General features: G+C 40.4%; 1 protein-coding gene and 1 long non-coding RNA gene across 7 annotated transcripts in view; one reads left to right on the top strand and one right to left on the bottom strand.

Moving 5' to 3' along the window:
- Positions 1 to 9,262, top strand: part of BUB1B (BUB1 mitotic checkpoint serine/threonine kinase B) — a 55,207-nt gene extending 45,945 nt beyond the window's left edge. For all 3 annotated transcript variants that reach the window (XR_015134947.1, XM_086321928.1, XM_086321926.1), the window contains 5 exons: positions 1,838 to 1,987; positions 3,595 to 3,737; positions 6,233 to 6,404; positions 7,182 to 7,288; positions 8,709 to 9,262. Coding sequence is in view for 2 of the 3 variants with exons in the window: in XM_086321928.1 (XP_086178054.1) it covers positions 1,838 to 1,987; positions 3,595 to 3,737; positions 6,233 to 6,404; positions 7,182 to 7,288; positions 8,709 to 8,940 (804 nt within the window). In the remaining variant the exon portion in view is untranslated. The remainder of the gene's footprint in view (positions 1 to 1,837; positions 1,988 to 3,594; positions 3,738 to 6,232; positions 6,405 to 7,181; positions 7,289 to 8,708) is intronic.
- LOC147364766 (uncharacterized) lies at positions 5,558 to 20,717 on the bottom strand. 4 transcript variants are annotated; one of them, XR_015134950.1, is made up of 5 exons: positions 18,540 to 18,669; positions 11,712 to 11,787; positions 10,829 to 10,944; positions 10,567 to 10,750; positions 5,558 to 7,439 (listed from the first exon to the last, which is right to left on the bottom strand). It is a non-coding gene; the product is annotated as an uncharacterized LOC147364766 (long non-coding RNA). The 4 variants fall into 4 exon arrangements; XR_015134949.1 differs by lacking the exon at positions 18,540 to 18,669 and adding an exon at positions 20,582 to 20,717 and having other exon boundaries at positions 7,198 to 7,439; XR_015134952.1 differs by lacking the exon at positions 10,829 to 10,944 and having other exon boundaries at positions 18,540 to 18,853.
- Between the last annotated feature and the right edge of the window lie 445 nt (positions 20,718 to 21,162).

The raw sequence follows: 21,162 nt of genomic DNA, 5'->3' as shown, positions 1-21,162 counted from the left end.
GTTTTATCTTCTTGAGGACATCCGAAATTTCCTGGCTTCCTTCAATCTGGACAAGTTACATTCTAGGATACACACACACACACACACACTATATTACTTTGAAATTTCCATTCACCGTCATCTCAGGGATTCATATTACTTCTTTTTTATATTGACTGCCTAGTTACCTTGGATCCCTGTTTTTTTCCTTCTTTCTTGATTTAAATCCTCATATTTCAGTAGCTCCTTGAGAAAGGATGTATAGGATATAAAATTTTTGAAACCTTGGATGTCAGAAAATTTCTTATTCCACATCTTTATTTGATCGGTAGTTTAGCTCGATATCAGAATTCTTGGTTTAAGACTTTTTTCCTTAGAATTTTGAAGATGAGCTTCACTAGCTTTTGGCTTGTAACCTTGCTTTTAAAATCTTTTGCCATTCTCTGATTTCCACCTGCCCCACCCCTGCCCCCCAGATCCTTATAGGATCTTATGTTTGTCCCCAGGATTCTAAAATTTCACAATTATGTGCTTTGGTAAAAGTCTATTTTCACTCATAATCATAGGCACTTGATGGCCATTTCAACCTGGAAACTTCTTCAGTTCTGAGAACTTATCTTCAAAGAAAAAATTATTTTTCTCTCAGTCTTTGCTCTTCTTATATCCTAGAATTCCTTTTGTTAGGATTAAGGGTTTCCTGAACAGATTTCTTTAAAAATCTTACCTTTTTTTCCCCTGTTTCTCTTTATATTTTTGCTTTACTTTCTGGAATGTTTTATCAACTTTATTTTCAGCCTTTTTACTGGGTTTTTAATTTCTTTTATCATGTTTTAAATTTGTAAACTTTCTTGTTTGCACTCAAATTTTTTCTTCTTTGTAGAATTCTGTTCTTCATTTCAAAGATGAAATATTCCTTACCTCTCTGACTATATTAACAGTGCTTTAATTTTGCTTTCTCCCTGCTTCATCTATTTTCTTTTGTCTGTTTTGATCTCCATCTTTCATATTTGAGGCTTTCTTCAAGTCTTTGGCTCTCTCTTCATATTTAAGCATGGGCCTCTAGAAAACCAGTTAAAACTATGTATATGGAGGGACCTTGACAGCTGTAGGCCTCACAGTACAATGATCTCATTTGACCTTGATGTTGGAAAAACCTCCAGTCTTTAGGTCTTTTCTCTTGAGCTTATCAGATACCTCAGAGAAAACTTCTGGTTTCTTACCTAAGGTATATAATCCTGGCTGCTAGTCTCCTAAAAGTTTCATGGGGAAATAAGTTTGGAAAGTAGAAGGGCAGGAAGGTACATCTTAACATTTGACATGTAATAAACTTTTTCTTCTTTTCCTTATGGCCTTCCCACTTTCAACAGTGCATAAGTGTCCTTTAGTCTAGAGCCCTTCTGTTTTATATTCTCTAGGGAAAAAAAATGGTCTTCAAGAATGAAAGAGAGGCTGGGCTACAGGAGCTGGAAGGGTAGTCAGGGGTCTAACTTTCTCTTTAACAGAGTTCAACCCCTCCAGTTATAGCTCCACATTCACTCTTACCTCTATAGATAATTAGTGCTACCAGTTTCATATTACAGAAAGGTGGTCTTGTAATATAAATTTGGTTGCTGTCAGCTTTCTCCACTGCTAGAATCAGCTTTCTTGGGTCTGTTAAGTGGATTGTTACCTCTTAATATTCTGTTTCCAGCTTCCAGAATATCCTGCTGCTCTGTTCTTTCCTAAAGATTTATGCCTTTTCAAATATCCCTTTTCTACTATTACTTCTGATCAGAAGGGCTGGAGGGAATGTTTTCAATCTGCCAACCATTACCATAGATTCTAATGGCTTTTATTTTTAAAATATATTTTCTTACAGGTATCTTCTCAACCTGTCCCATGGGACTTCTATATCAACTTCAAGTTAAAGGAACGTTTAAATGAGGAGTGTGATAATTTGTGTAGCTGTTATCAATACCAAGATGGCTGTATCGTTTGGCATCAATATATAAACTGCTTCACCCTTCAGGTTTGCAATAATATGAAAACATACCATTTAAAATCCTCAAGTAGAGAGATTTGTATGCCATTTGGCAAAGGAATTTAGTATACAATTCCTATTAATCTTCTAGAAATAGACTAATTAATTTATTTTCCGAAGTTATTTTGACCAAGAACACATTTTAACTCTTTATTATGTCAATTTTCAAACATATAAAAGGAGACAGAATTGTGTAATGATCCGGTCATTTATGATCATCACCAGCTCATGGCCACTTTTGTTTTAAATTCCTGGTCTGATAATTCCAATATCCCTGCCATGTCTGGCTTTGATGCTTATTAAAATTGTGTTTTTTGCCTCTTAGTATGCTTTGTAATTTTTTCTTGATAGCCAGACATGATATACTAGGTAAAAGGAATTCCCTTTAGTAATGTGATGATAACGTGTGAGGGGAAGGAAAGTGTTGTACAGTGCTATTATTTATCATCTTTTGTAATGCGCATATGCCTTTGGACTGTGAACTTCACAACTTTCTCAGTTTCCTAAACCGGCCCCCATAAACTCCCACCTGCCCAGCTTAGGTGGGACAAAATAGCTGGAGTGGGCTGGAATTGGATATTTCTCTTATCCAAGGTCAAGTAGACTCTGATAATATCCCAGTATGTTAGGCTCTGGTTAATTAGTTTCCCCTGAAGGCAGGCCTTGTTAAAAAGAACAGCGTGCTCTGGCCTGTTTCAAATGTTTCTTTTTCCCCTCCCCCTGCTGAAAACAGTAGGGAGATTTTTCTATGATATTTACTGTGAAAACCTGATCTGCTCCTAGAGGTGAAATTCACAAAAATGTAGGTGCTTCCCCTATACTTACAGATACTAGAAGAGTTGTTGATTTTTTAGTTTGTTCAGCTTTTTACATGTTCGGACAGAGTAGCAACTTCCAAGTTCCCTACATGAGGAATGGAAACCAGAGTCTATTTTTGCCACTCTTGTTTTATCTATACTACCCCTCTGGATTATTTTTAGAACCCAAACACAATATGTCTTTTTTTTGACCATGCTGCAGGGCTTGTGGGAATCTCAGTTCCCCAGCCAGGGATTGAACCAGGACCCTTGGGAGTGAAAGCCTGGAATCCTAACCACTAGGCCACCAGAGAACTCCTTATAATATGTGATTTTATTCTTTGGACTATTCTTAAGACAATTTTATGGCTTTTTTTTTTTTTTTTTTTTGAGATTATTTCTCCTATCATTTTTATTTTTTTTTAATGTTTCTGAGATTATTTCATTTCTCATCTCTTTTTTTAAATTGAAGTATAGTTGATATACAATGTTATATTAGTTTCAGGTATACAACATAATGATGGTTTTGCTGCAATTTTGATGGTAATATGAATTCTCCAAAATTGTTGGCATGAGGATAATTTTAAACTACCATTTATATAGAGATCCTACTATGGGCCAGCCTCACCCTGTATGAACGATCTTACTGGAGAGCAGCATTGTTAAAAATGGGACAACAACCAATCTGCAAAGGAACCCACATTCTAACAGAGAACCAGGAAGAGTACAGAGCAGCAGTAAGCAAGGTATTGAATATGTCACCCCAATTTAAATACTTTTCTGTCCTTCTATTTCCAGGATCTTCTTCAACACAGTGAATTTATTACCCATGAAATGACGGTATTGATTATTTATAACCTTTTGACAATGGTGGAGAAACTACACAAAGCAGAAATAGTCCATGGTGACTTGAGTCCAAGGAGCCTGATTCTTAGAAACAGGTTGGTCCTTTTCATTCTCTTATAATTCTATCAGCTTTGGCTTAAAACATGGGTAGTTTCCATTTTCTTTTGCCTTTTGATAAATACCATATTAAAAGAATACTGTATGTTAAGAGGATATTTGCTTCCTAAAAGTCAGTAGTCACTGAGAATAGTTTAAAAGTATTCAAAGGAAAAAAAACACACACACATTGAGGAAATAATCCAGAAAAAAAGAATTAACTCTATTGTGATGATTCCTGTTTAGAGAGATGTACAAGATAAATATTTGGGGAATGTGAAGTAGATTGTCTAGTGTTTCTTTGTGTGGGGCCAGCGCAGAGGTAGATTGCTAGCAAAGTTGAGGCACTGCTCAGTTTCAAAGACCAAAGTTTAAATCATACCAAGCTGAGGTAATTGCTGAGAGAAGTAAGTAAAACCAGAGAGCGAATGCAAACCATGCCAAGAAAAGGGGCTTAGTGTTGAAATCCAGTTTAGCCGTCAAGTTCAAGGAAGGAAATTTCAGAGCATGAAATAAGAGATGAAACCCAGATACTCAATTAAGAAAATATAGAAAACATTGAGGCATAAACAAGGCAAAAATGGTCAACAATTTTTGTTTTATGGAAAGGACTAGAGGACCAGCACACCTAGTCTAGTGGTCATTGATCTCATGGTGTTTGAGTAAGTAGTGTAGTTTAAAGATGCTTTTTCTGTCCCAAGCTTGTGACTTGGGTAAGCAGTTAACTTTCTCTTTGAGGTCTTTGGTGTACACAAAAAGCTGGAATCATCCTCTACATTTCTCCTGACTACTTATTCTGTAAGAAGAAACTGAATTAGACTCCAGATCATAGTTGGCATGGAAATTAAATAAAAGAATCTGCAGTGTATTCTTGCAATCATAACCTTTTGGTTATGAGCATCCTGCCTTCTTTCCTGAGATGGTGGAGTCTTAAAGGCTTCCCCAAGCATAATACAGCAGCATTTCTCATCCAGAGTACCATAGGTACTTAGTGCAAGTCTGGTCCAAGCATTTCAGGATTTTTATATCTATTCCCCTATAATTACCTCCCACCAAATTAAATACAAGTTACAGTCAACCAGTCATTGTGATCACCAAAAAAATCTCCCCATATGTTTCTAAATGTGAAAAACCCTGGTATAGTTTTTATTTTGACTCTGTTTCACAGCACTGAAATTTCAGAGGGATAGTACTAGAGTTCACAGGGCTTTTCTCAGGACTTGTAGGCAAAGAGATTTTCTAAGCCTTTTTAGGATTGGGCATTTGTATTCTGTATATTTAGATATCCTCTCAGTCCCCAGAGGACTCCAGAAAACCACATAATGTTCAAGGGACATTGCCTTTTAATATGTCACAACTTTTCAAATTTGATAGGAAATTTTGTGTAGATTCACAAGGAGTTGAAAGAGCCTTTTGAATGATTTAATGCAGTTTCTATATTGTGTGTGTGTAAAATGAGATCCAAGAAAGTGGAATGTCTTTCCCAGGGTAACAGTGAATGGAAGATTAGAGAGTTAGGAGACCTTTCTGCTTTTCATTATTCTAAGAAACATTTTCCTACCTCTCCCAAGTTTTGAAAATATTTGGGGATTACAGTTTTATGGCCAAAATAAAATTGTAAAGCAAAATGGGAACAGTTGTAAATTTTAAAGTAAAATAGATAAGCTGGTGCTGTGGAGGTATATGTGATAGGATTAATCAAAGCCTCTATTTAGAAATATAGGACCTGCCATTGATATCAGGAACTGAGAAAGCAGGGAAAGAAAAGGAACACATAAAAAATAATCCATTTTTTCCTCATATAAATAATTCCTTTATCTCTTTGGAGAACAGCTTTATTACATGGAATAGGTAATTCCAAGGAAAATCAGTAGTGAATTAGTGCTGTAAAGTTGTTTATGTGTGTATTTTTTAAGAAAATAAGGGTTGGAATTACAGATAAGTGTAAGATAGAGTATGGTATTAGTTTAATGTAAACAGGATAGTTTACAGTATTTTGTAAAGGTGTCACTTTACCAAAAAACAGTCTTATGTTGTTTTTAATTAAACTCAGTGAAGGAGTCTGAATGATTCTCAGAAAGCCTAATCTATAATAGTAAACAAGAAAGGCTATGCCACCTATAAAAGCTTAATTTCCTCCATCATAATCCTTGTTAGTGTTTATATAGTACAAGGTCAAGGCCTGCATTCTGCTTCTAGTACTTAGTTTATGTAATATGGAAACTTGGTAAATGTTCTGTTGTGACCATGCACTTTGGCTTCTATAGCTTATGCCAGTAAACTACTCTTGACATTGCCCAGTTGGGTGGATACAGGCACTTCTCTTATAGGTGCATTTTCATAACTAACCACTTGAGGGAGCTATTGGCATAGCTAAAGCACACCTGCGATACCTCCTTTTTTTTCTTTGCCTTTTTTTTTTTTTAAAAGACCAGCTATGCAGCTTCTTTCATGGCCTGTTTTTTAAATCTCCTTCTCTTAAATTTGGGCTTAGAATCCACGATCCCTATGATTTTAATAAGAACAATCAAGCTTTGAAGATAGTGGACTTTTCCTACAGTGTTGACCTTAGGGCACAGCTAGACGTTTTTAACCTCAGTGGCTTTCCGACTGTACAAACCCTGGAAGGACAAAAGATCCTGGCTAACTGTTCTTCTCCATACCAGGTAAGTGTAAAACAAGCCAGAGCAAATATGGTGAGGGTTTCTTCATCTCTTTCTTACCTAAATAAGCCATGAAAGCTAATGTTTACTGATACTATCTCTCCTGAAACAGATGACCTAGTTTTCCTATATCACCAAGTCAAGCAAAATGTACCATTTTTCTGTCACAACACTGAAGAATATACACATACACGTGCAGACACATGACTAACTCAGTAACTGTCAGGGCCGTTTCTACCACTTATCTGTGTTGTATTTTGTAAATCATTATCTGTGATCCTCTGTAAAATAAAGAGTTTGCTATATGTACATTAGAATTCTTGTGAGGAATAAATGAAATGATGTATATAAAAAGAACATTAGGACAAATGTAAAGTGTTTTATATGGTGGCATTATATGCAAAAATCCCTTCTGACTCAGCTCTGGATATACGGCGTTTGCTGATTGAATATACAGCATAACCCTGAACTAGTCATGTGCAACACACTTAGATCACAGCTGGAGTCCATGCATATTTAGTAGGTATACAAATTTGAATTTGACAGTCCAGATATTTTTGTCATCTTTTGTTCTTAAGGATAATTCCTAGAGTTGGCTCTGCTGCTCACTTCTTTGGGGAGTTTCTCCCTTTACTGTAAGGATAAGAATAGTCTACTGAAATGTATGTCATAAAATAAACTTAGCTAAGCACTATAATGCCTGTCAACTTCCTATATAAATAAATTGTCATCATAGTAGCAGAGAATGGTTTTAGCTGATAGTGCTTTTTGTGATTTCAGGTAGATCTGTTTGGTATAGCAGATTTAGCACATTTATTATTGTTCAAGGAGCACCTACAGGTCTTCTGGGATGGTTCCCTCTGGAAACTTAGCCAAAATATTTCTGAGTAAGTATTGGTGATTTCAGGGTCTTTGCCTGTCCAAATGATCTTCTCTTTATCTCCGGTGCTCTCTCTGCATTGACAGCTTGGTTTCTTAATCCAAATGCCATGATTTCATTAATTTTAACCAGTTTTCATTAGATCTTCAGTGGAGTACCTTGTTCAGGACAAAGGAATTATTAATAAAAAGGGAATCAAACTATTCAGCTTCAGGACATTATTTTGAACCTAGATATATAAATATGACATATAGGTTGACTAGAGTATGGAAGTCTCTCAGTTTAGAAGTCTTAATAGAAACATTTGTGAGAATAATTTTCTAACCAATTGGTGTTAGTCTTATACCCCTTTTTAATTGCTTTTATGAAAAGGTAATAAGCATCTCTTGAAGAGAGTTAAATTTCTAAATTACATAATAATTTTAGGCTATTATTTAGTTAATGAATGGATAAAACCAAAGCAGAGAATTGAATCTCCTTGGTGAGGAAGTAAATGCTCTCTTAATAAGAGTTGCTTGGTCTCAGAACCTTAGTATTCCCTCAAGCCTGCTCATACTACTAAATATCCCATCTTCCATCTTACCTTATCATAGCTGTTAACTTCCCAGAATAAGTATAACAATCTATCACCTACTAATAGATTCTTTAGTTAAAAGAAGAATCAGTATTGATACTTTAACACCACTTTACTTCCATTTTCCCCTCCCAACAATTGAATTGTTGTTTTTCTTTACTCAGAATTTGGCCAGTCTTATTTGTCTCTAACATATACTTTCAAAATGGGTTTGAAATATAATTAAGGCATAATATAGGATAGAGTTAGGTATCTCCAGTTGGTTATGGTCCTAGATGAGTCTTACATAAGCAGAAGCAGGTAGGGGCAGGTGGGATTTTCTAACAACCTTGCCTTATACAATAATAGAAGCTTATCTGATTAAAAAAAAAAAAATTTAATACAAACATCATAGACTTAAGCAGTAGTTACTTCAGTCGAGCTTAAGATTCTGAGAAGGTTGTAAAGATAATAAAATACTGGGCAAGGGGAGAGAGGAAGCTGTCATCTTTCTAATGACCTAGACGTTAGGAAAGTTAGAGGAGAGGAGACAAATTTTGTTTTTCTTCTAGTCGTAGAAGAGAAGTGCTGCATCTCAGTACATGGAGGAAATTTATAGATTCAAATGAAAGATCTTTCCCTTTAGGTGCGTTCATCGTATTATAACTTTTCCCACTGTGGTAGTCTTTTTTTTTTTTTTTTTTGTAGTTTCACCTTGCGGTTTCAAAGGACACTGCTTGAGTGATCTCTAACCCTAGAGTTAGGTATTACCTTAAACCATGTTGGTGCATAAATATACCATTGAGTTAAACACAGAAAGAATTCAAACTCCTATATGCCTAATCTTGATGAAAATGGTTTTATATATTTTTAGGCTAAAAGATGGTGAATTGTGGAATAAATTCTTTTTGCGGATTCTGAATGCCAGTGATGAGTCCACAGTGTCTGTTCTGGGGGAACTTGCAGCAGAAATGAATGGGGTGTTTGACACCACATTCCAAAGTCACCTGAACAAAGCTTTTTGGAAAGTGGGGAAGTTAATCAGTCCTGGGGCTTTCCTCTTCCAGCAAGATAGGCAGTCAAGCCTCTCACAGATTCCTGCCTAAAATCAATGGTTGTACTATGGAACACTGGATCTGTATATGCTGTGATTTAATTTAGGTACACTACTAATACTTTTCTAGTTTTTGATAGAAGTATATTTCTACGTAACTGGCAGTTTCTTCTCAACAATGTACCTACTCTTGGCCTTGACTAAGTTTAACAAAGAACAGTTTTATTCTAAATAGATTCAATATTAATGGGTACCTTGCTGTCATTTAACACATTTGCCTCAACTTTTCCTTGTACTTTTCCCATTTGTAATTTGTTACATGTATCCTTGTGATCACTATGTATTTTGTAAATAATAAAATAGTGTTTGTTAAATTTGTGCTTCTAACATCTCATCTACTTTTTGCCAACTAAGATAATAAATAGCCTTATTTTGCAGACAGGAGCTACTTTACCATGGAATTTTGTGTATTCTAGACTTGTAACTGTTATTATAGGATCATAATAATACAGAATAGCCAACCATTCCTGTAGGTGTTCCTGACTTTCCACTAGATGGTCTAGATTGAAAAGTAGATAAAATGGTTTATACAAGGCCAAATTTTCTTAAGTTTCAAGTGGTAAAGTTTTTTTTATTATGTCTTAATGTTTTCATTTTTTTATCCACCACGACCCTTGGTCTTCTTATATAATCTAGTGGTGCTGTTGCTGCTGGGCCTCTTGATAAGGGCTGTGTGAGTTAGGGGAAAAAGGATTTTGAATGGACTTTAGCAACCTTTCAGAAACGGAATGATCATCATTCTGTTACATATAAAATGACTTGTTAGGGGCAAGGTTAATGAAGGATTAGAAGAAGGTTTTTCATTTGAAAAATTTGAAGAGGCAGAATATTAGAATAAAAAGATGACTTGACACAAGGAATCATTTGGGAGTGCATAGGTCTAGATGAAGTATTAGACCACTAAACAAGCTTGAATTATATCAGGTTTGGAGATAGGGAAGAAAATCCGTAGAAAGGGCAGTGAAAACTATTTCATATCATAATATCAAAATTATCAAATGTGCCTCTTATGTTGGTGCCTGTGTTTTTTTTGTTTTTTTTGTTTTTTTTTTTTAACTCTAGTTGTCACTGTTACTGCTCTAAAATTGCTGGAAAGCAGAAGGTTCTAAGTATATCTTAACTAAAAATATTTAAGCATATATACTTGAAGCACTGAAACATGACTTGCATCTGAAGGATAATCAACTTAGAAATTTTTGCTCTTAACCAAAATATGACTTTTGATACATTTTCATGTTTGTTTCTTGTACAACTAAAGATATAAAATTATATACTGTACCTTTTATGTAACTGAACCCATCTATCCCTCTGCTGTTCTCTCATTTCTCAACCCACCACTTTGACATGTAAAGTCATTACTCTGAGGCTAGATGGTAAATTTAGATTCTTTCTTAACATAGGCTTAGCTTCCATCTAGTGAATTTTTCAGCAGCCTTGACAGCATGACTGACAAAGCACTGCTTTATGGATACAGCTTTATTTCTGAAAGTCTGCTCTGAGGAGAGGGAGGGAACTCTGAGGAAGTTAATTTATTAGGGAACTTGGAACTGTTTTGCCGCCTCTTCCTGCATTCCCCATCCCTTCCAATCCTTTCTTTGTAGAGGGAAGAAAATAGTACCTGATCAGTTAGGACCAATGATGTCTTCGTTTTCTCTTAGCCTGAGCATAAAACTATAAAGTGGGTGTGTTTGCCTCTTCCTTATAGTTTATGTTGTTTGTCTTGGGAGAAGGAAGCCTCTATTTGACTTCCTTCAAATGGTTATTTCTTGTCTCACTAAGGCAGTGATAGTGTAACGATGGACCTGAGGGGAAAAGAACACAGTTGAAAAGAGGATTTTCACTTTTGTTTGAAAAGAAACCATGGAAATACAGTGACTCACCATTCACAAAGTGTACATCCACTAATTTTCTACTACTGTTAGCATCTTCACCCCCTGTGACAGTTGCACAAGAAAGCTTCCACCCAAGTCATGGTGCTCTGCTGCCAAACCTGAATCTGGAAATGAAAAGAGCTCCTGGAGCATTAGGACTTTTGACTGTTAGTTGGGCTGTTATCTCAAGATAGATAAGAAAGCCTTTCAGAGGGTTAGCAGAAAACTCTTTGAAATGACTCTTGTATTTAGGCTAAAATCTTTAAGCAAAGACAGCAAAGAAATGCTTCTTTTCTATTGCTTTGGAAAAAGAGGAATTCTTCCTCCAGCCTCACCAACTCTTACACCAAATTTGCTTCCAATCTGGCTTCTAAAATTAAGACTTCCCTAGTGAGGAAAATGCATTAAAAAAAAAAATTTAGTATGGCAAACTTCAATCTTAATGAGGTTCTTGGTTCCACCAAAGATATAAGAAGCTACAAATATTTAATAGGATAAAGGTGGCAGTCCAGGTAACTGGTATTGAAGCATGGATTAGAGTTTGAACTTAGAGGATGAACCAGTACCAGCACTAGTTCATAAAGCATGCATGCAAGCTCAGCTGTGTCCTACTCTTTGCGACTCCACGGACTGTAGCCCGCAGGCTTCTCTGTCCCTGGTATTTCCCAAATAAGAATACCAGAGTGGGTTGCCATTTCCTCCTCCAGGAAATCTTCCTGACCCTGGGATAGAACCCAGATCTCCTTCGCAGGTGGATTCTTTACCACTGAGTCACCTGGGAATCCCTAACTCATACAGCATGCTTGTGCACATTAGAAAAAGGCTCCTCCTCCTGTTGCATTCAGTCCCTTCCTATGCACCATAGCTTGGCTGGATTTCAGTCCCCACTTACCCTCTCAACCTGGTACCCTTGTGCAATGAATACATTGCACTGCTATATGCGGTAGTCTTTCCTGTTTCACAGCTACCTACAAAAAAAAAAGATCAAAAGCATTAATGTAAGAAGCTGAAAATATACTAGATGACTTTGTAATTTTTTGTCTGTGACATAAAACCAAGAATAAACCAAGAAGATTGCTATTTATTACTATAATAGATAAAAAACAAAACCTAATGTAGTCACCGATCTCCCCTTGCCCCCGCGAAAAAAAGAAACTCTAAGCTCAAACTAGGAATAATCACTGGCCACATGTTTGCATCATTTTTCACTTGCATTATCTCAAGGTCTTATAACTAGTCTCTCTGCTCCCCCCACCCACCTCCAGTCAAAGCAGAACCCTCCAGTGGCTTCTAGTCTCACACAGCTCAAAATGGGAAGACTTCTCACAGCCTGCAAGACCCTACCAGGTCTAACCTGGCCATTCCCTCACCTCTTCCCTGACTCCTTTTCCTTCCTCACTCCACTGTGGCATGCCCACCTCCTTACTCTTCCTTAAACATGCCAACTAGTTTCCTTCTTTATGAACGTTTAGCTTTCCATTTCTTCTGCCTGGAATATTCTCTCCCATAACTTCACATGCATTACTCCTCTACTCCCCTTCAGGTGTCTTCTCAGATTGCCACCTTATCAGAGGCCTTCCCTGGCTGTTCTATACAAAACACCACACCCGCCCTTATACACACTGCTGTTCTGCTGTCACTCTCTGTCTTTCTTTACCCTGCTTTATTTTTTCCATAGCATATATAGAAATATATTTTATCCTTTCCCCCTGTATCCCACTACTAGAATTTAAGCTCCTTAAGGGCAGGGATTTACTTTGTTTTAACCCCAGTGCTTAGAGCACAGTCAAAGCACTATTTTATACCTAAGGTACAAATAATTTTTTTAAAAATGAAAACCAGTTGAAATAGACAAAGGGCATGAACAATTCACTAAAAACATTTCAATGACCAACATGTGAGTTGTTCACTCTCATTCCTAATTAAATAAAATGCAAAATAAATGTGAAATGTCCATCATTCACATAGTAAATGGTTGAATGTTGTATTTGTGAGGATGAGTGGAAATAAACACTCAGATGTTATTAGTGGGAGTGCAGATTGGTACACTACTAGGAGGTGATTTGGCAATATTTATTTAATTTAAATCTGAGAAATTTTCCCTAAGATTTTACTTTAAGCATTGGCACAGATGCTCAAAGATGAAGCACTGCATGTGATAGCTGTCCTTCTGCCTCCAAATCTCATGAGTCCCACTGGGGTAATAGTGCAGCCAAGCCTGGCAGAAGAGGCGCCCGAAACCAATGCAGAGGTAAAACCAGACCATTTCTGTAGATGGCGGTGGTGCTTGGGCATTGGTGCCGAAGCCCAAATCTTCCAATTTGGCACGAGCCTGTAGAGATGGCAGAACCTGAGTTAGACTTTGAAAGTATAATTCCACACATTTCAGCTTATGTTAAAAAAAAAAAAAACTGAGGGGGAAAAAGTGGTTGTCTTTGAGGAGAGGGGCAGTGAGAGGAATGAATAAAGGCTTTTACTTCTGAGCACTTTGAACATTCTCATCACTTCTTTTATGTCTGTGGGATAATCTAGGCTAAGAAATTATGGGCTATGGTTTTGTCATCTTTTCCCTTCTGTACATTAAAAAAACAAAAAGCCCTAATAAATGTTGGGTTTCTGTTTTTTAAGCAGGAAATTTAGGAGACTGCATCATCCATATATAAAAACAAGATTAATTTGGAATTAAAAAGAGAGTAAAAGCAATTTTACATTACTGAAGATAATATATCTAAATTTTCATCTTTGGTATGTTAAAAATCCATACATGTTCAAATATTTTATAATGTTTCTATTCAAAATACTCTTTCTAAAATTATCATCTTCCTACTATTGCAACTTCCTATGTCTGAACTGGGGTTTGAATGACAAAATTTGACTTTTCAAAACAAAAATCATTTTATAGGTTTTGTATAAAAGCTCATTGAGTTTCCACAAACTGACATAGTATGATTAAGAAAAGAACAAACTAATAAATTCAGGCTAAATGTCTGTAAACATACTTTTTTCCATCAAAGCATACTACTTCCAATAGTCTTGCTCTTTAGAGGTTCCTACAGCAAAGTCTCGTCTCCCTAGCAGTGTTGTCCCCTAATTCAAATTGACTTCTCCATGACTTAAGTTCAGTCAGTTCAGTCGCTCAGTCGTGTCCGACTCTTTGCAACCCCATGAATCGCAGGACGCCAGGCCTCCCTGTCCATCACCAACTCCCGGAGTTCACTCAGACTCACGTCCATCGAATCAGTGATGCCATCCAGCCATCTCATCCTCTGTCGTCCCTTCTTCTGCCCCCAATCCCTCCCAGTATCAGAATCTTTTCCAATGAGTCAACTCTTCGCATGACGTGGCCAAAGTACTGGAGTTTCAGCTTTAGCATCATTCCTTCCAAAGAAATCCCAGGGCTGATCTCCTTCAGAAAGGACTGGTTGGATCTCCTTGCAGTCCAAGGGACTCTCAACAGTCTTCTCCAACACCACAGTTCAAAAGCATCAATTCTTCGGCGCTCAGCTTTCTTCACAGTCCAACTCTCACATCCATTCATGACCACAGGAAAAACCATAGCCTTGACTAGACGAACCTTTGTTGGCAAAGTAATGTCTCTGCTTTTGAATATGCTATCTAGGTTGGTCACAACTTTCCTTCCAAGGAGTAAGCGTCTTTTAATTTCATGGCTGCAGTCACCATCTGTAGTGATTTTGGAGCCCAAAAAAATAAAGTCTGACACTGTTTCCACTGTTTCCCCATCTATTTCCCATGAAGTGATGGGATCGGATGCCATGATCTTCGTTTTCTGAATGTTGAGCTTTAAGCCAACTTTTTCACTCTCCTCTTTCACTTTCATCAAGAGGCTTTTTAGTTCCTCTTCACTTTCTGCCATAAGGATGGTGTCATCTGCATATCTGAGATTATTGATATTTCTCCCGGCAATCTTGATTCCAGCTTGCGTTTCTTCCAGTCCAGCATTTCTCATGATGTACTCCATGGGAAGTAGTGGTTGCCCAATCACACTGCTAGTTCTCAAACCCCTTGTGAGCAAAGGACTGTCTATTAATTTTATATAGTCCTAGAAATTAGGAGTGAATTAAATATGTAGTGAGTTAAAAAAAATAGTGAATTTAAATGTGAAAAATGTGGCCACAAGTTCAAAAACTAGTTATATCAGAGTCTTGGTGAAGAGGAAAAATCTCTCCTAGGCTGCAGATGTGTCTGGAATCATCTCACTTTCATTTCTAGTGTCTCATTTTGTGTATGTTTCTTTAATCTTACCGTCCTGGTCATGTGATACATTTAATTGCTTCAGTCCTACAATTAGCAAAGTGAGGATGGCATTTCATAAAAACAAATACCCATTAAAATCTGTGAACAGAAAGATGAATATACATTTGCCTTTGCATTTTTAAAACAGAATTGAAAAAAACGTGGTAATTCTAGAATGAAGTGATAAAAATACTGAAAAGGGTGACACATGAAGCTTCAATGAGACTGGCTCATTCCAGGAAATGAGACAGCTAAAGGTGAGTGAGTGTGTGGTACAGCAAGTCAGGGAGTCCCAGAGAATTGAAAGAATCAGGCAGGCAGAAATATGAGCTAGGCAGAACAGACAAGTTAACTGGCATTGCTAGGAGAGACCTTCCAGATCACCTACCCTGTCACTGAACAGATAAGAAAGCCACTCGATCAGAACTCACCCAAGCAGGCACATGCAGTACCCGACCTAGCATGTGGACAAGTGGGGTAGGCCCCTGGGGTGGCCCCTTAGCTCCCGGCTGCATCACACCATTGGTTGCCTTGCATACGTGCTTGTACATGTGTCTTTTTATAGTAGAGTTACAGCTTATATGTGGTGCTCACGTTATAGGGGTCAGCTTCACAGGCATAAGGCCTACCAGAATCTCCTCAATATTGAGGTGGTCCCCTGCCTGTGGTGCCACTGCTTGGAGGTTAGAGATGCTGCCTCTATGGCCAGAATGCCTGGGTTTAAATCCTGGCTGTGTGGCAATGAACAAGTTACTTACCCTCTCTGAGCCAGTGTTGTCCTCTATAAAGTAAAGATGCCTGAATGCCTACTTTACGGAGTATTTAGAACTAAATAAAGCTTTTAGTACAGTTGCTTGTAGATGTTTATATTGGTTTAGTTCTAACATGGTCTAAAGTCCTCTGGAAACTTCTCGAGTAAATTGGAACCTCAGCTAGATTAGGACCTTACTATAATTTACTGTACAGAGTACAGCTAAATCTGTAATATAATAAAGGCAGTTGAAAGAAACATGATATTCTGTATTCTAAAGGGGAAATAGTTATTTCTATTGGGAGTGACCTTCAGGAAACCAAATACAACAAATAATTGTACTTAAAGAAAACAGTCTCAAGATCAGCCAAGTTCTAAGCTATCAGGAAGGTCCATCTAGTCCCATCTTCACCCCACAGGGCTGTTTCAGTTCTGGCTTGCAGCTCTCTGCTGCTCCTCAGCCATGTTCAGAGCACAGGAATCTTAAAAGTTGCCTCGGGTCCTGTTTGCCCTGATGATACATATCAGGCAGGGTCTTGCTGCCCACACTGGTGGGAAGCATGATGAGATTCCCTCTCCTCTGGCCATCTGTAGATGTATCTCGCTCTTCTGCCGTCTCTTCGCTCCTTCACCAGGGGAAACCCCTCTAGCTTAGGCACAGGGCCTGCTCACCCCATTTAAGGCCAAGATATTTAGTCTCTTCCTGAGACTTTTGCTGCTAGAGCTTAGGCTTTCAGAACCATTTCTATATTACCTTCTGCTGCATCCCTCCCATGAGCCAGTGGATGAAAAGTGACCACTTGCTTGATAGGAAAAAGGAAAGATAGAATGCAAGAAGTCCTATGAGTTCGATTCATGAACTGGAAAACCTGGGCTGCATCCCCAGGTCTGCTCCACACTGGCTGCTTGATCAGGGCAGGTCAATCTGCCATCTATAAACTAGTGCTAAGGGCTGTTGTGAGAATTAACACAATATGGTTGCTAAACTTGAAAGTCCCATGGTTCCTGGCAAGCAGTGGATTCATCTCTGTCTGCCCAGCAGTCAGCCCAGAGCTGGGTACGGGAGGCAGCCAGAGCCAGTGTAACCCATCGTGGAATCTACAGCACAGTGGAGATACCTGACATTCCTATTCACTCAGGCTTCTAGCTGCAACCTGTTGACTCCTGTTCTACTCTTTGTTGGAACATGTTCATTTACCCCCTTCAGGACAGCAAATACTCTCTCGGAATGTGGCAAAAATGATTAGCCAATAAATATAAACTCTACTGAGGATACACTTTTAATGTCAGGCACCATGAAGGATATAAAGAAATATGAGGCATGCTCTCTCCCTTCAGAGAGTTTATAATTTAGTTAGTGGAACAGGATATTATAGGTTAAAGGCTAAGGAATATAGAGGGGAATATGTCAAAGGACATCTGAAGGTAAGGCTTGACCAAGAGCTAAGGAGTTGTGCAGATGTGTTGGGACACTTTGAAGAAGTGAGGGCCAACATGGGTTATGGTGTCCTGGGGGTCATCAAGGCATGGCAGGGATCGGAGCTTGTCTGTATCAGGTAGTTTGCAGCTGCGAAAATCAGAAAATCTAAACTAGCATACGGGGTAAGAATATCTGTTATCTCACATAACCAGCCTGAAGCCCAGCAATTCACAGAAGACCCACGCTTCTTCCTATTTCTCCATTCTCAGCATGTTGGCTTTTGTCCTCAGGCTGGTCCCCTTTTGGAACCAAGTTGGCTCCCGCAGCAAGCCAAACAGCTTGGAGCAGCACAAGGAAATTCTTCCCAAAAACTCTTCGGCAAACTTGTACTCCTGTCTGGATTGTCACATGCCTAGGGTCTAAACCTGGCAAAAAGTCCCTGGCAAAAAGAAGGGAATTACCAAGATTGGTTCAAACTAATTGAGATTACCCCCAGAGCTGGTGCCAGGGAGGAGCCCTTCCCTGAGCACACAGGAAGGGGAAGAGGATACATGCAAATAAGCTGGGCTTCTTCCAGCAAGTCAGAAGGGGGATATGAGACAGATTTAGAGAGGCGACCAGTAGTGTCTTGCGCATGGGTGGTGTTGGGAAGGAAAAAAAAGCAGAATTTGGTAGGAAAACACCACCCTGGACTCTGAAACGTTGCCTGGGTTCAAACCCCTGCCCTGTCACTTAGTGACCTGAGCAAGAACTTCAGGAGGCCTGATTTATCACCTCTAAAATGAGGTAGATAATAGTTCCCACCTAGATTGTGAATTTCATGAGGACAGGGACTTCTCCACAAAGTTATCCCTAGCGCCTAGCACAGAGCTTAGCACCTAGCAAGTACTCAATAGCTATTTATTGAATGGACTCATTAATTGGATTGTTAGGATTTAATGAGTTAATGTGTGATAAGGGCTTAGCACTGTGCATAGTCTCTAACGTGTGCTCAAGAAAATGAGTTTTTTGGCAGTCATTGATGCAGTAGGAACCCTCCATGTATGTGCTTCTGCTGCTGTGCTTTCTCCTGTGCTGCCAGGCTTATCACTAGCCCTTGCTCATTGAGCAGAAGCTCAGGTGTGTCTGGAAGGCTGTCCTGGGGCAATGGGCCTGGGATGGCAGAGGCCATCACTGTGCACTTGGGACTCGGCAGTTTGCAACTTTGCTCTGACCAGTTTCTGAGCCAGCCCCCATGTTACCATTAACGCCTCAGGGTTAATCCCCTAAAGCTTCCGGAGCCCAGCCTTACTCACCTCTAAAGCTGTATGTGCCAGAGTGGAGAAGGGGTGCCCATGTCACCAACAGAAGACTTTTCTTTTTAGCTGTGTCTCAAGTGAAGTTTCTTCTAGTCCCTCCTTTTCCCTGCTCTGACAGAGGGCGTCCAGCCCCTCCCATCGAAGCTGCTCCCAGGAAGTCTCATTTCTGGGAAATACCACTGCTGGACCTGCTGCCAGCCACTAAACTGGGGACTGGGGGCTGACCCTCTCCTGACTTCTAAGTTAAAGGCTGTGTCCTTGTCACATAGCAGTGAAAGTCAGCCAGAGGCAGCACTCAGCCCAGTCAGAGCAGGTTGTGGCCAGACCTTGACTGAGTGGCTCCCTTCAGCCAAAGGGTGCAGTGTCCCCCAGAAACAGTCACGCCAAAGCTTCCTGCCTCGGCACAGGGCGTTACAGCAGGAGCCAGGGCTTGCACGCCGACCCTGGCTTTGCCACCTCCTAGCTGATTCAGGGAAAGTTATTGAAACACTCTGAGCTGCAGACTCCTCATCTGTATGAACTGGGATAATAATACCTCCCCCTTGGTGTTTTAAGGATTCAGTGATCGAACAAGCAGGTTAGAGCTGAGCCTTCCTATCCTGGAACATGGTGTATACTTGATTAACATGTTTTCTTCTGTGGCCACCTCCATCTCACGAAACCAGGAATTTTCACAAACTTGATTCTGGAAAAAGAATTCCATTCCCTATTCACTTACTTGAAAAATCCTATTTCTCCTGGAAACCTCTCCTGGAGGTCAAGATCAGGCACCCTCGCCAGACTCGCTCCAAATCCTCCCTTGTGACCCCAGCAGCACTGTGACAGGCGGGGCCAGAAGGCAAGGCCATACACAGTGACGTCCGCCTTCTGCTTTCCCAGGCCATCTGCTAACACTGCCGTCTGCTCTGGGCCTGTATCCCGACTGGCCACGATCCTGTCTCCCTTTCTTCTTGCTTTCCCCAGAAGCAGAGGGGCTGGGAGGGGTGGGGCGGTGGCAGAGGCATGTGTGCTTGGTCACTCAGTCGTGTCTGACTCTGCGACCCCACGGACTGTAGCTACAGCTTCTCAGGGAATGATACCTGTCTCCCTCAGTCTGCACCGTGGCCCCTCAGCCTCCTCCCCATCTGCCCTGCCCATCGGTGTCCAGGCAGGTTCTGCAGCCCAAACTGGGCTTCCAGAAGGCCTCATCATCCCTTCTTTACTTCTAGTCGGAGGGCCAGTGCAGGGCCTTCTGTCAAGGCCAGAAGGGGAGTGGCCAGGCAGCAAGGCCGTCGGCCAGCAGCGATAGTAATTCCTGCTGCTGCTGCTGCTAAGTCGCTTCAGTCATGTCTGACTCTGTGCGACCTCATAGACGGCAGCCCACCAGGCTCCCCCGTCCCTGGGATTCTCCAGGCAAGAACACTGGAGTGGGTTGTCATTTCCTTTTTGAATGCATGAAAGTGAAAAGTGAAAGTGAAGTCGCTCAGTTGTGTCCAACTCTTCGCGACCCCATGGACTGCAGCCCACCAGGCTCCTCCATCCATGGGATTTTCCAGGCAAGAGTACTGGAGTGGGGTGCCATTGCCTTCTCCGGATAGTAATTCCTATTGGAGTCAAATTGAGTTTTTCCAATTTGCTTTTGTTGAAGAAGCATTCCTAGAGAAAATCCCTAACAGCAGCCCAGCAGGCACTCCTACTCCAGGAGCACGGTGGAGAGTCCCACCAGTCACACTCACAGCCCTCGGTCAGGGATTCTCTACACATCTTGCTGCACCACCAGGGCGTGCCCATTACCCTGGGGTTCTCACCCCACTCCACCCCCACAGGAGGGAAACAGGGCGGAGCGGGAGGAGAGGCACAGAAGGGGCCCAAGCACCCTTATATGACAAGGCCTTCTAGGCTCCATTCCACACAGGACCCCCAGGACTTGGCTGGCCCTTCTCCCTTTTGCTACCAGCACCTTGGAGGGTGAGTGGGGGCTCTGGAGGCATCTGCTATGGGAACCCCACCTCCCCTGTGGGAAGCCATTTGGGAAAATCTCTTGAAGGTGGGGCCCCTACCTCTGACCTGGAGGCTTGTGGGCTGAGGGCCACCTCTGAGGCAACACCAGCCCTGGAATGCAGGACACGGACCTCCAGTGACGACAGCTGCTCGTTAGTCTCAGCCCTTCCTTTCCGGAGCCTGCCCCGGCTTGGGACGGCAGTCGGGGCAGGCAGATCTGTTCCTCCTTCCTGGCCCTTTGGCAAGAGGTGCTGACAAGTGTAGGCAGGTGGAGACAGGCCCGCACGGCCGTCAGAAAGGCCTACGTGAAGCACCCTCTATACACACAGCACAAAGGAGGCGGGAAGTGTAGGAAAGAAGCTAAAGATCTAGAAAAAGCTGGCAGTAAAAGGGCATTTTTCCCACACGTTAGAACCCTAGACTTTGTTTCTGAAACTTGTTATTCTTAAGGAAAGCCTGGGAAGCATTCGTCTATGAAAATGTGAGGACTTCGCTATTACAGTGCCTTTCCAAACCAATCCCCAGATGATTTGTTTAAAGCCATTCGGTGGGATATTTCGGTGTCAGCTTTCAATCCAGTGGAACCTGACTCACCAAAATGGTGCCGACCAGACAAGTTGCTTTTGAGGCTTTAAGAACA

The sequence above is a fragment of the Bos grunniens genome, chromosome 10, assembly GCF_055505025.1.
Source record: "Bos grunniens cultivar Pamir isolate PY7600 chromosome 10, Bosgru_T2T1.0, whole genome shotgun sequence".
Taxonomy (NCBI): domain Eukaryota; kingdom Metazoa; phylum Chordata; class Mammalia; order Artiodactyla; family Bovidae; genus Bos; species Bos grunniens.
This window is presented reverse-complemented; position numbering and strand designations above follow the sequence as displayed.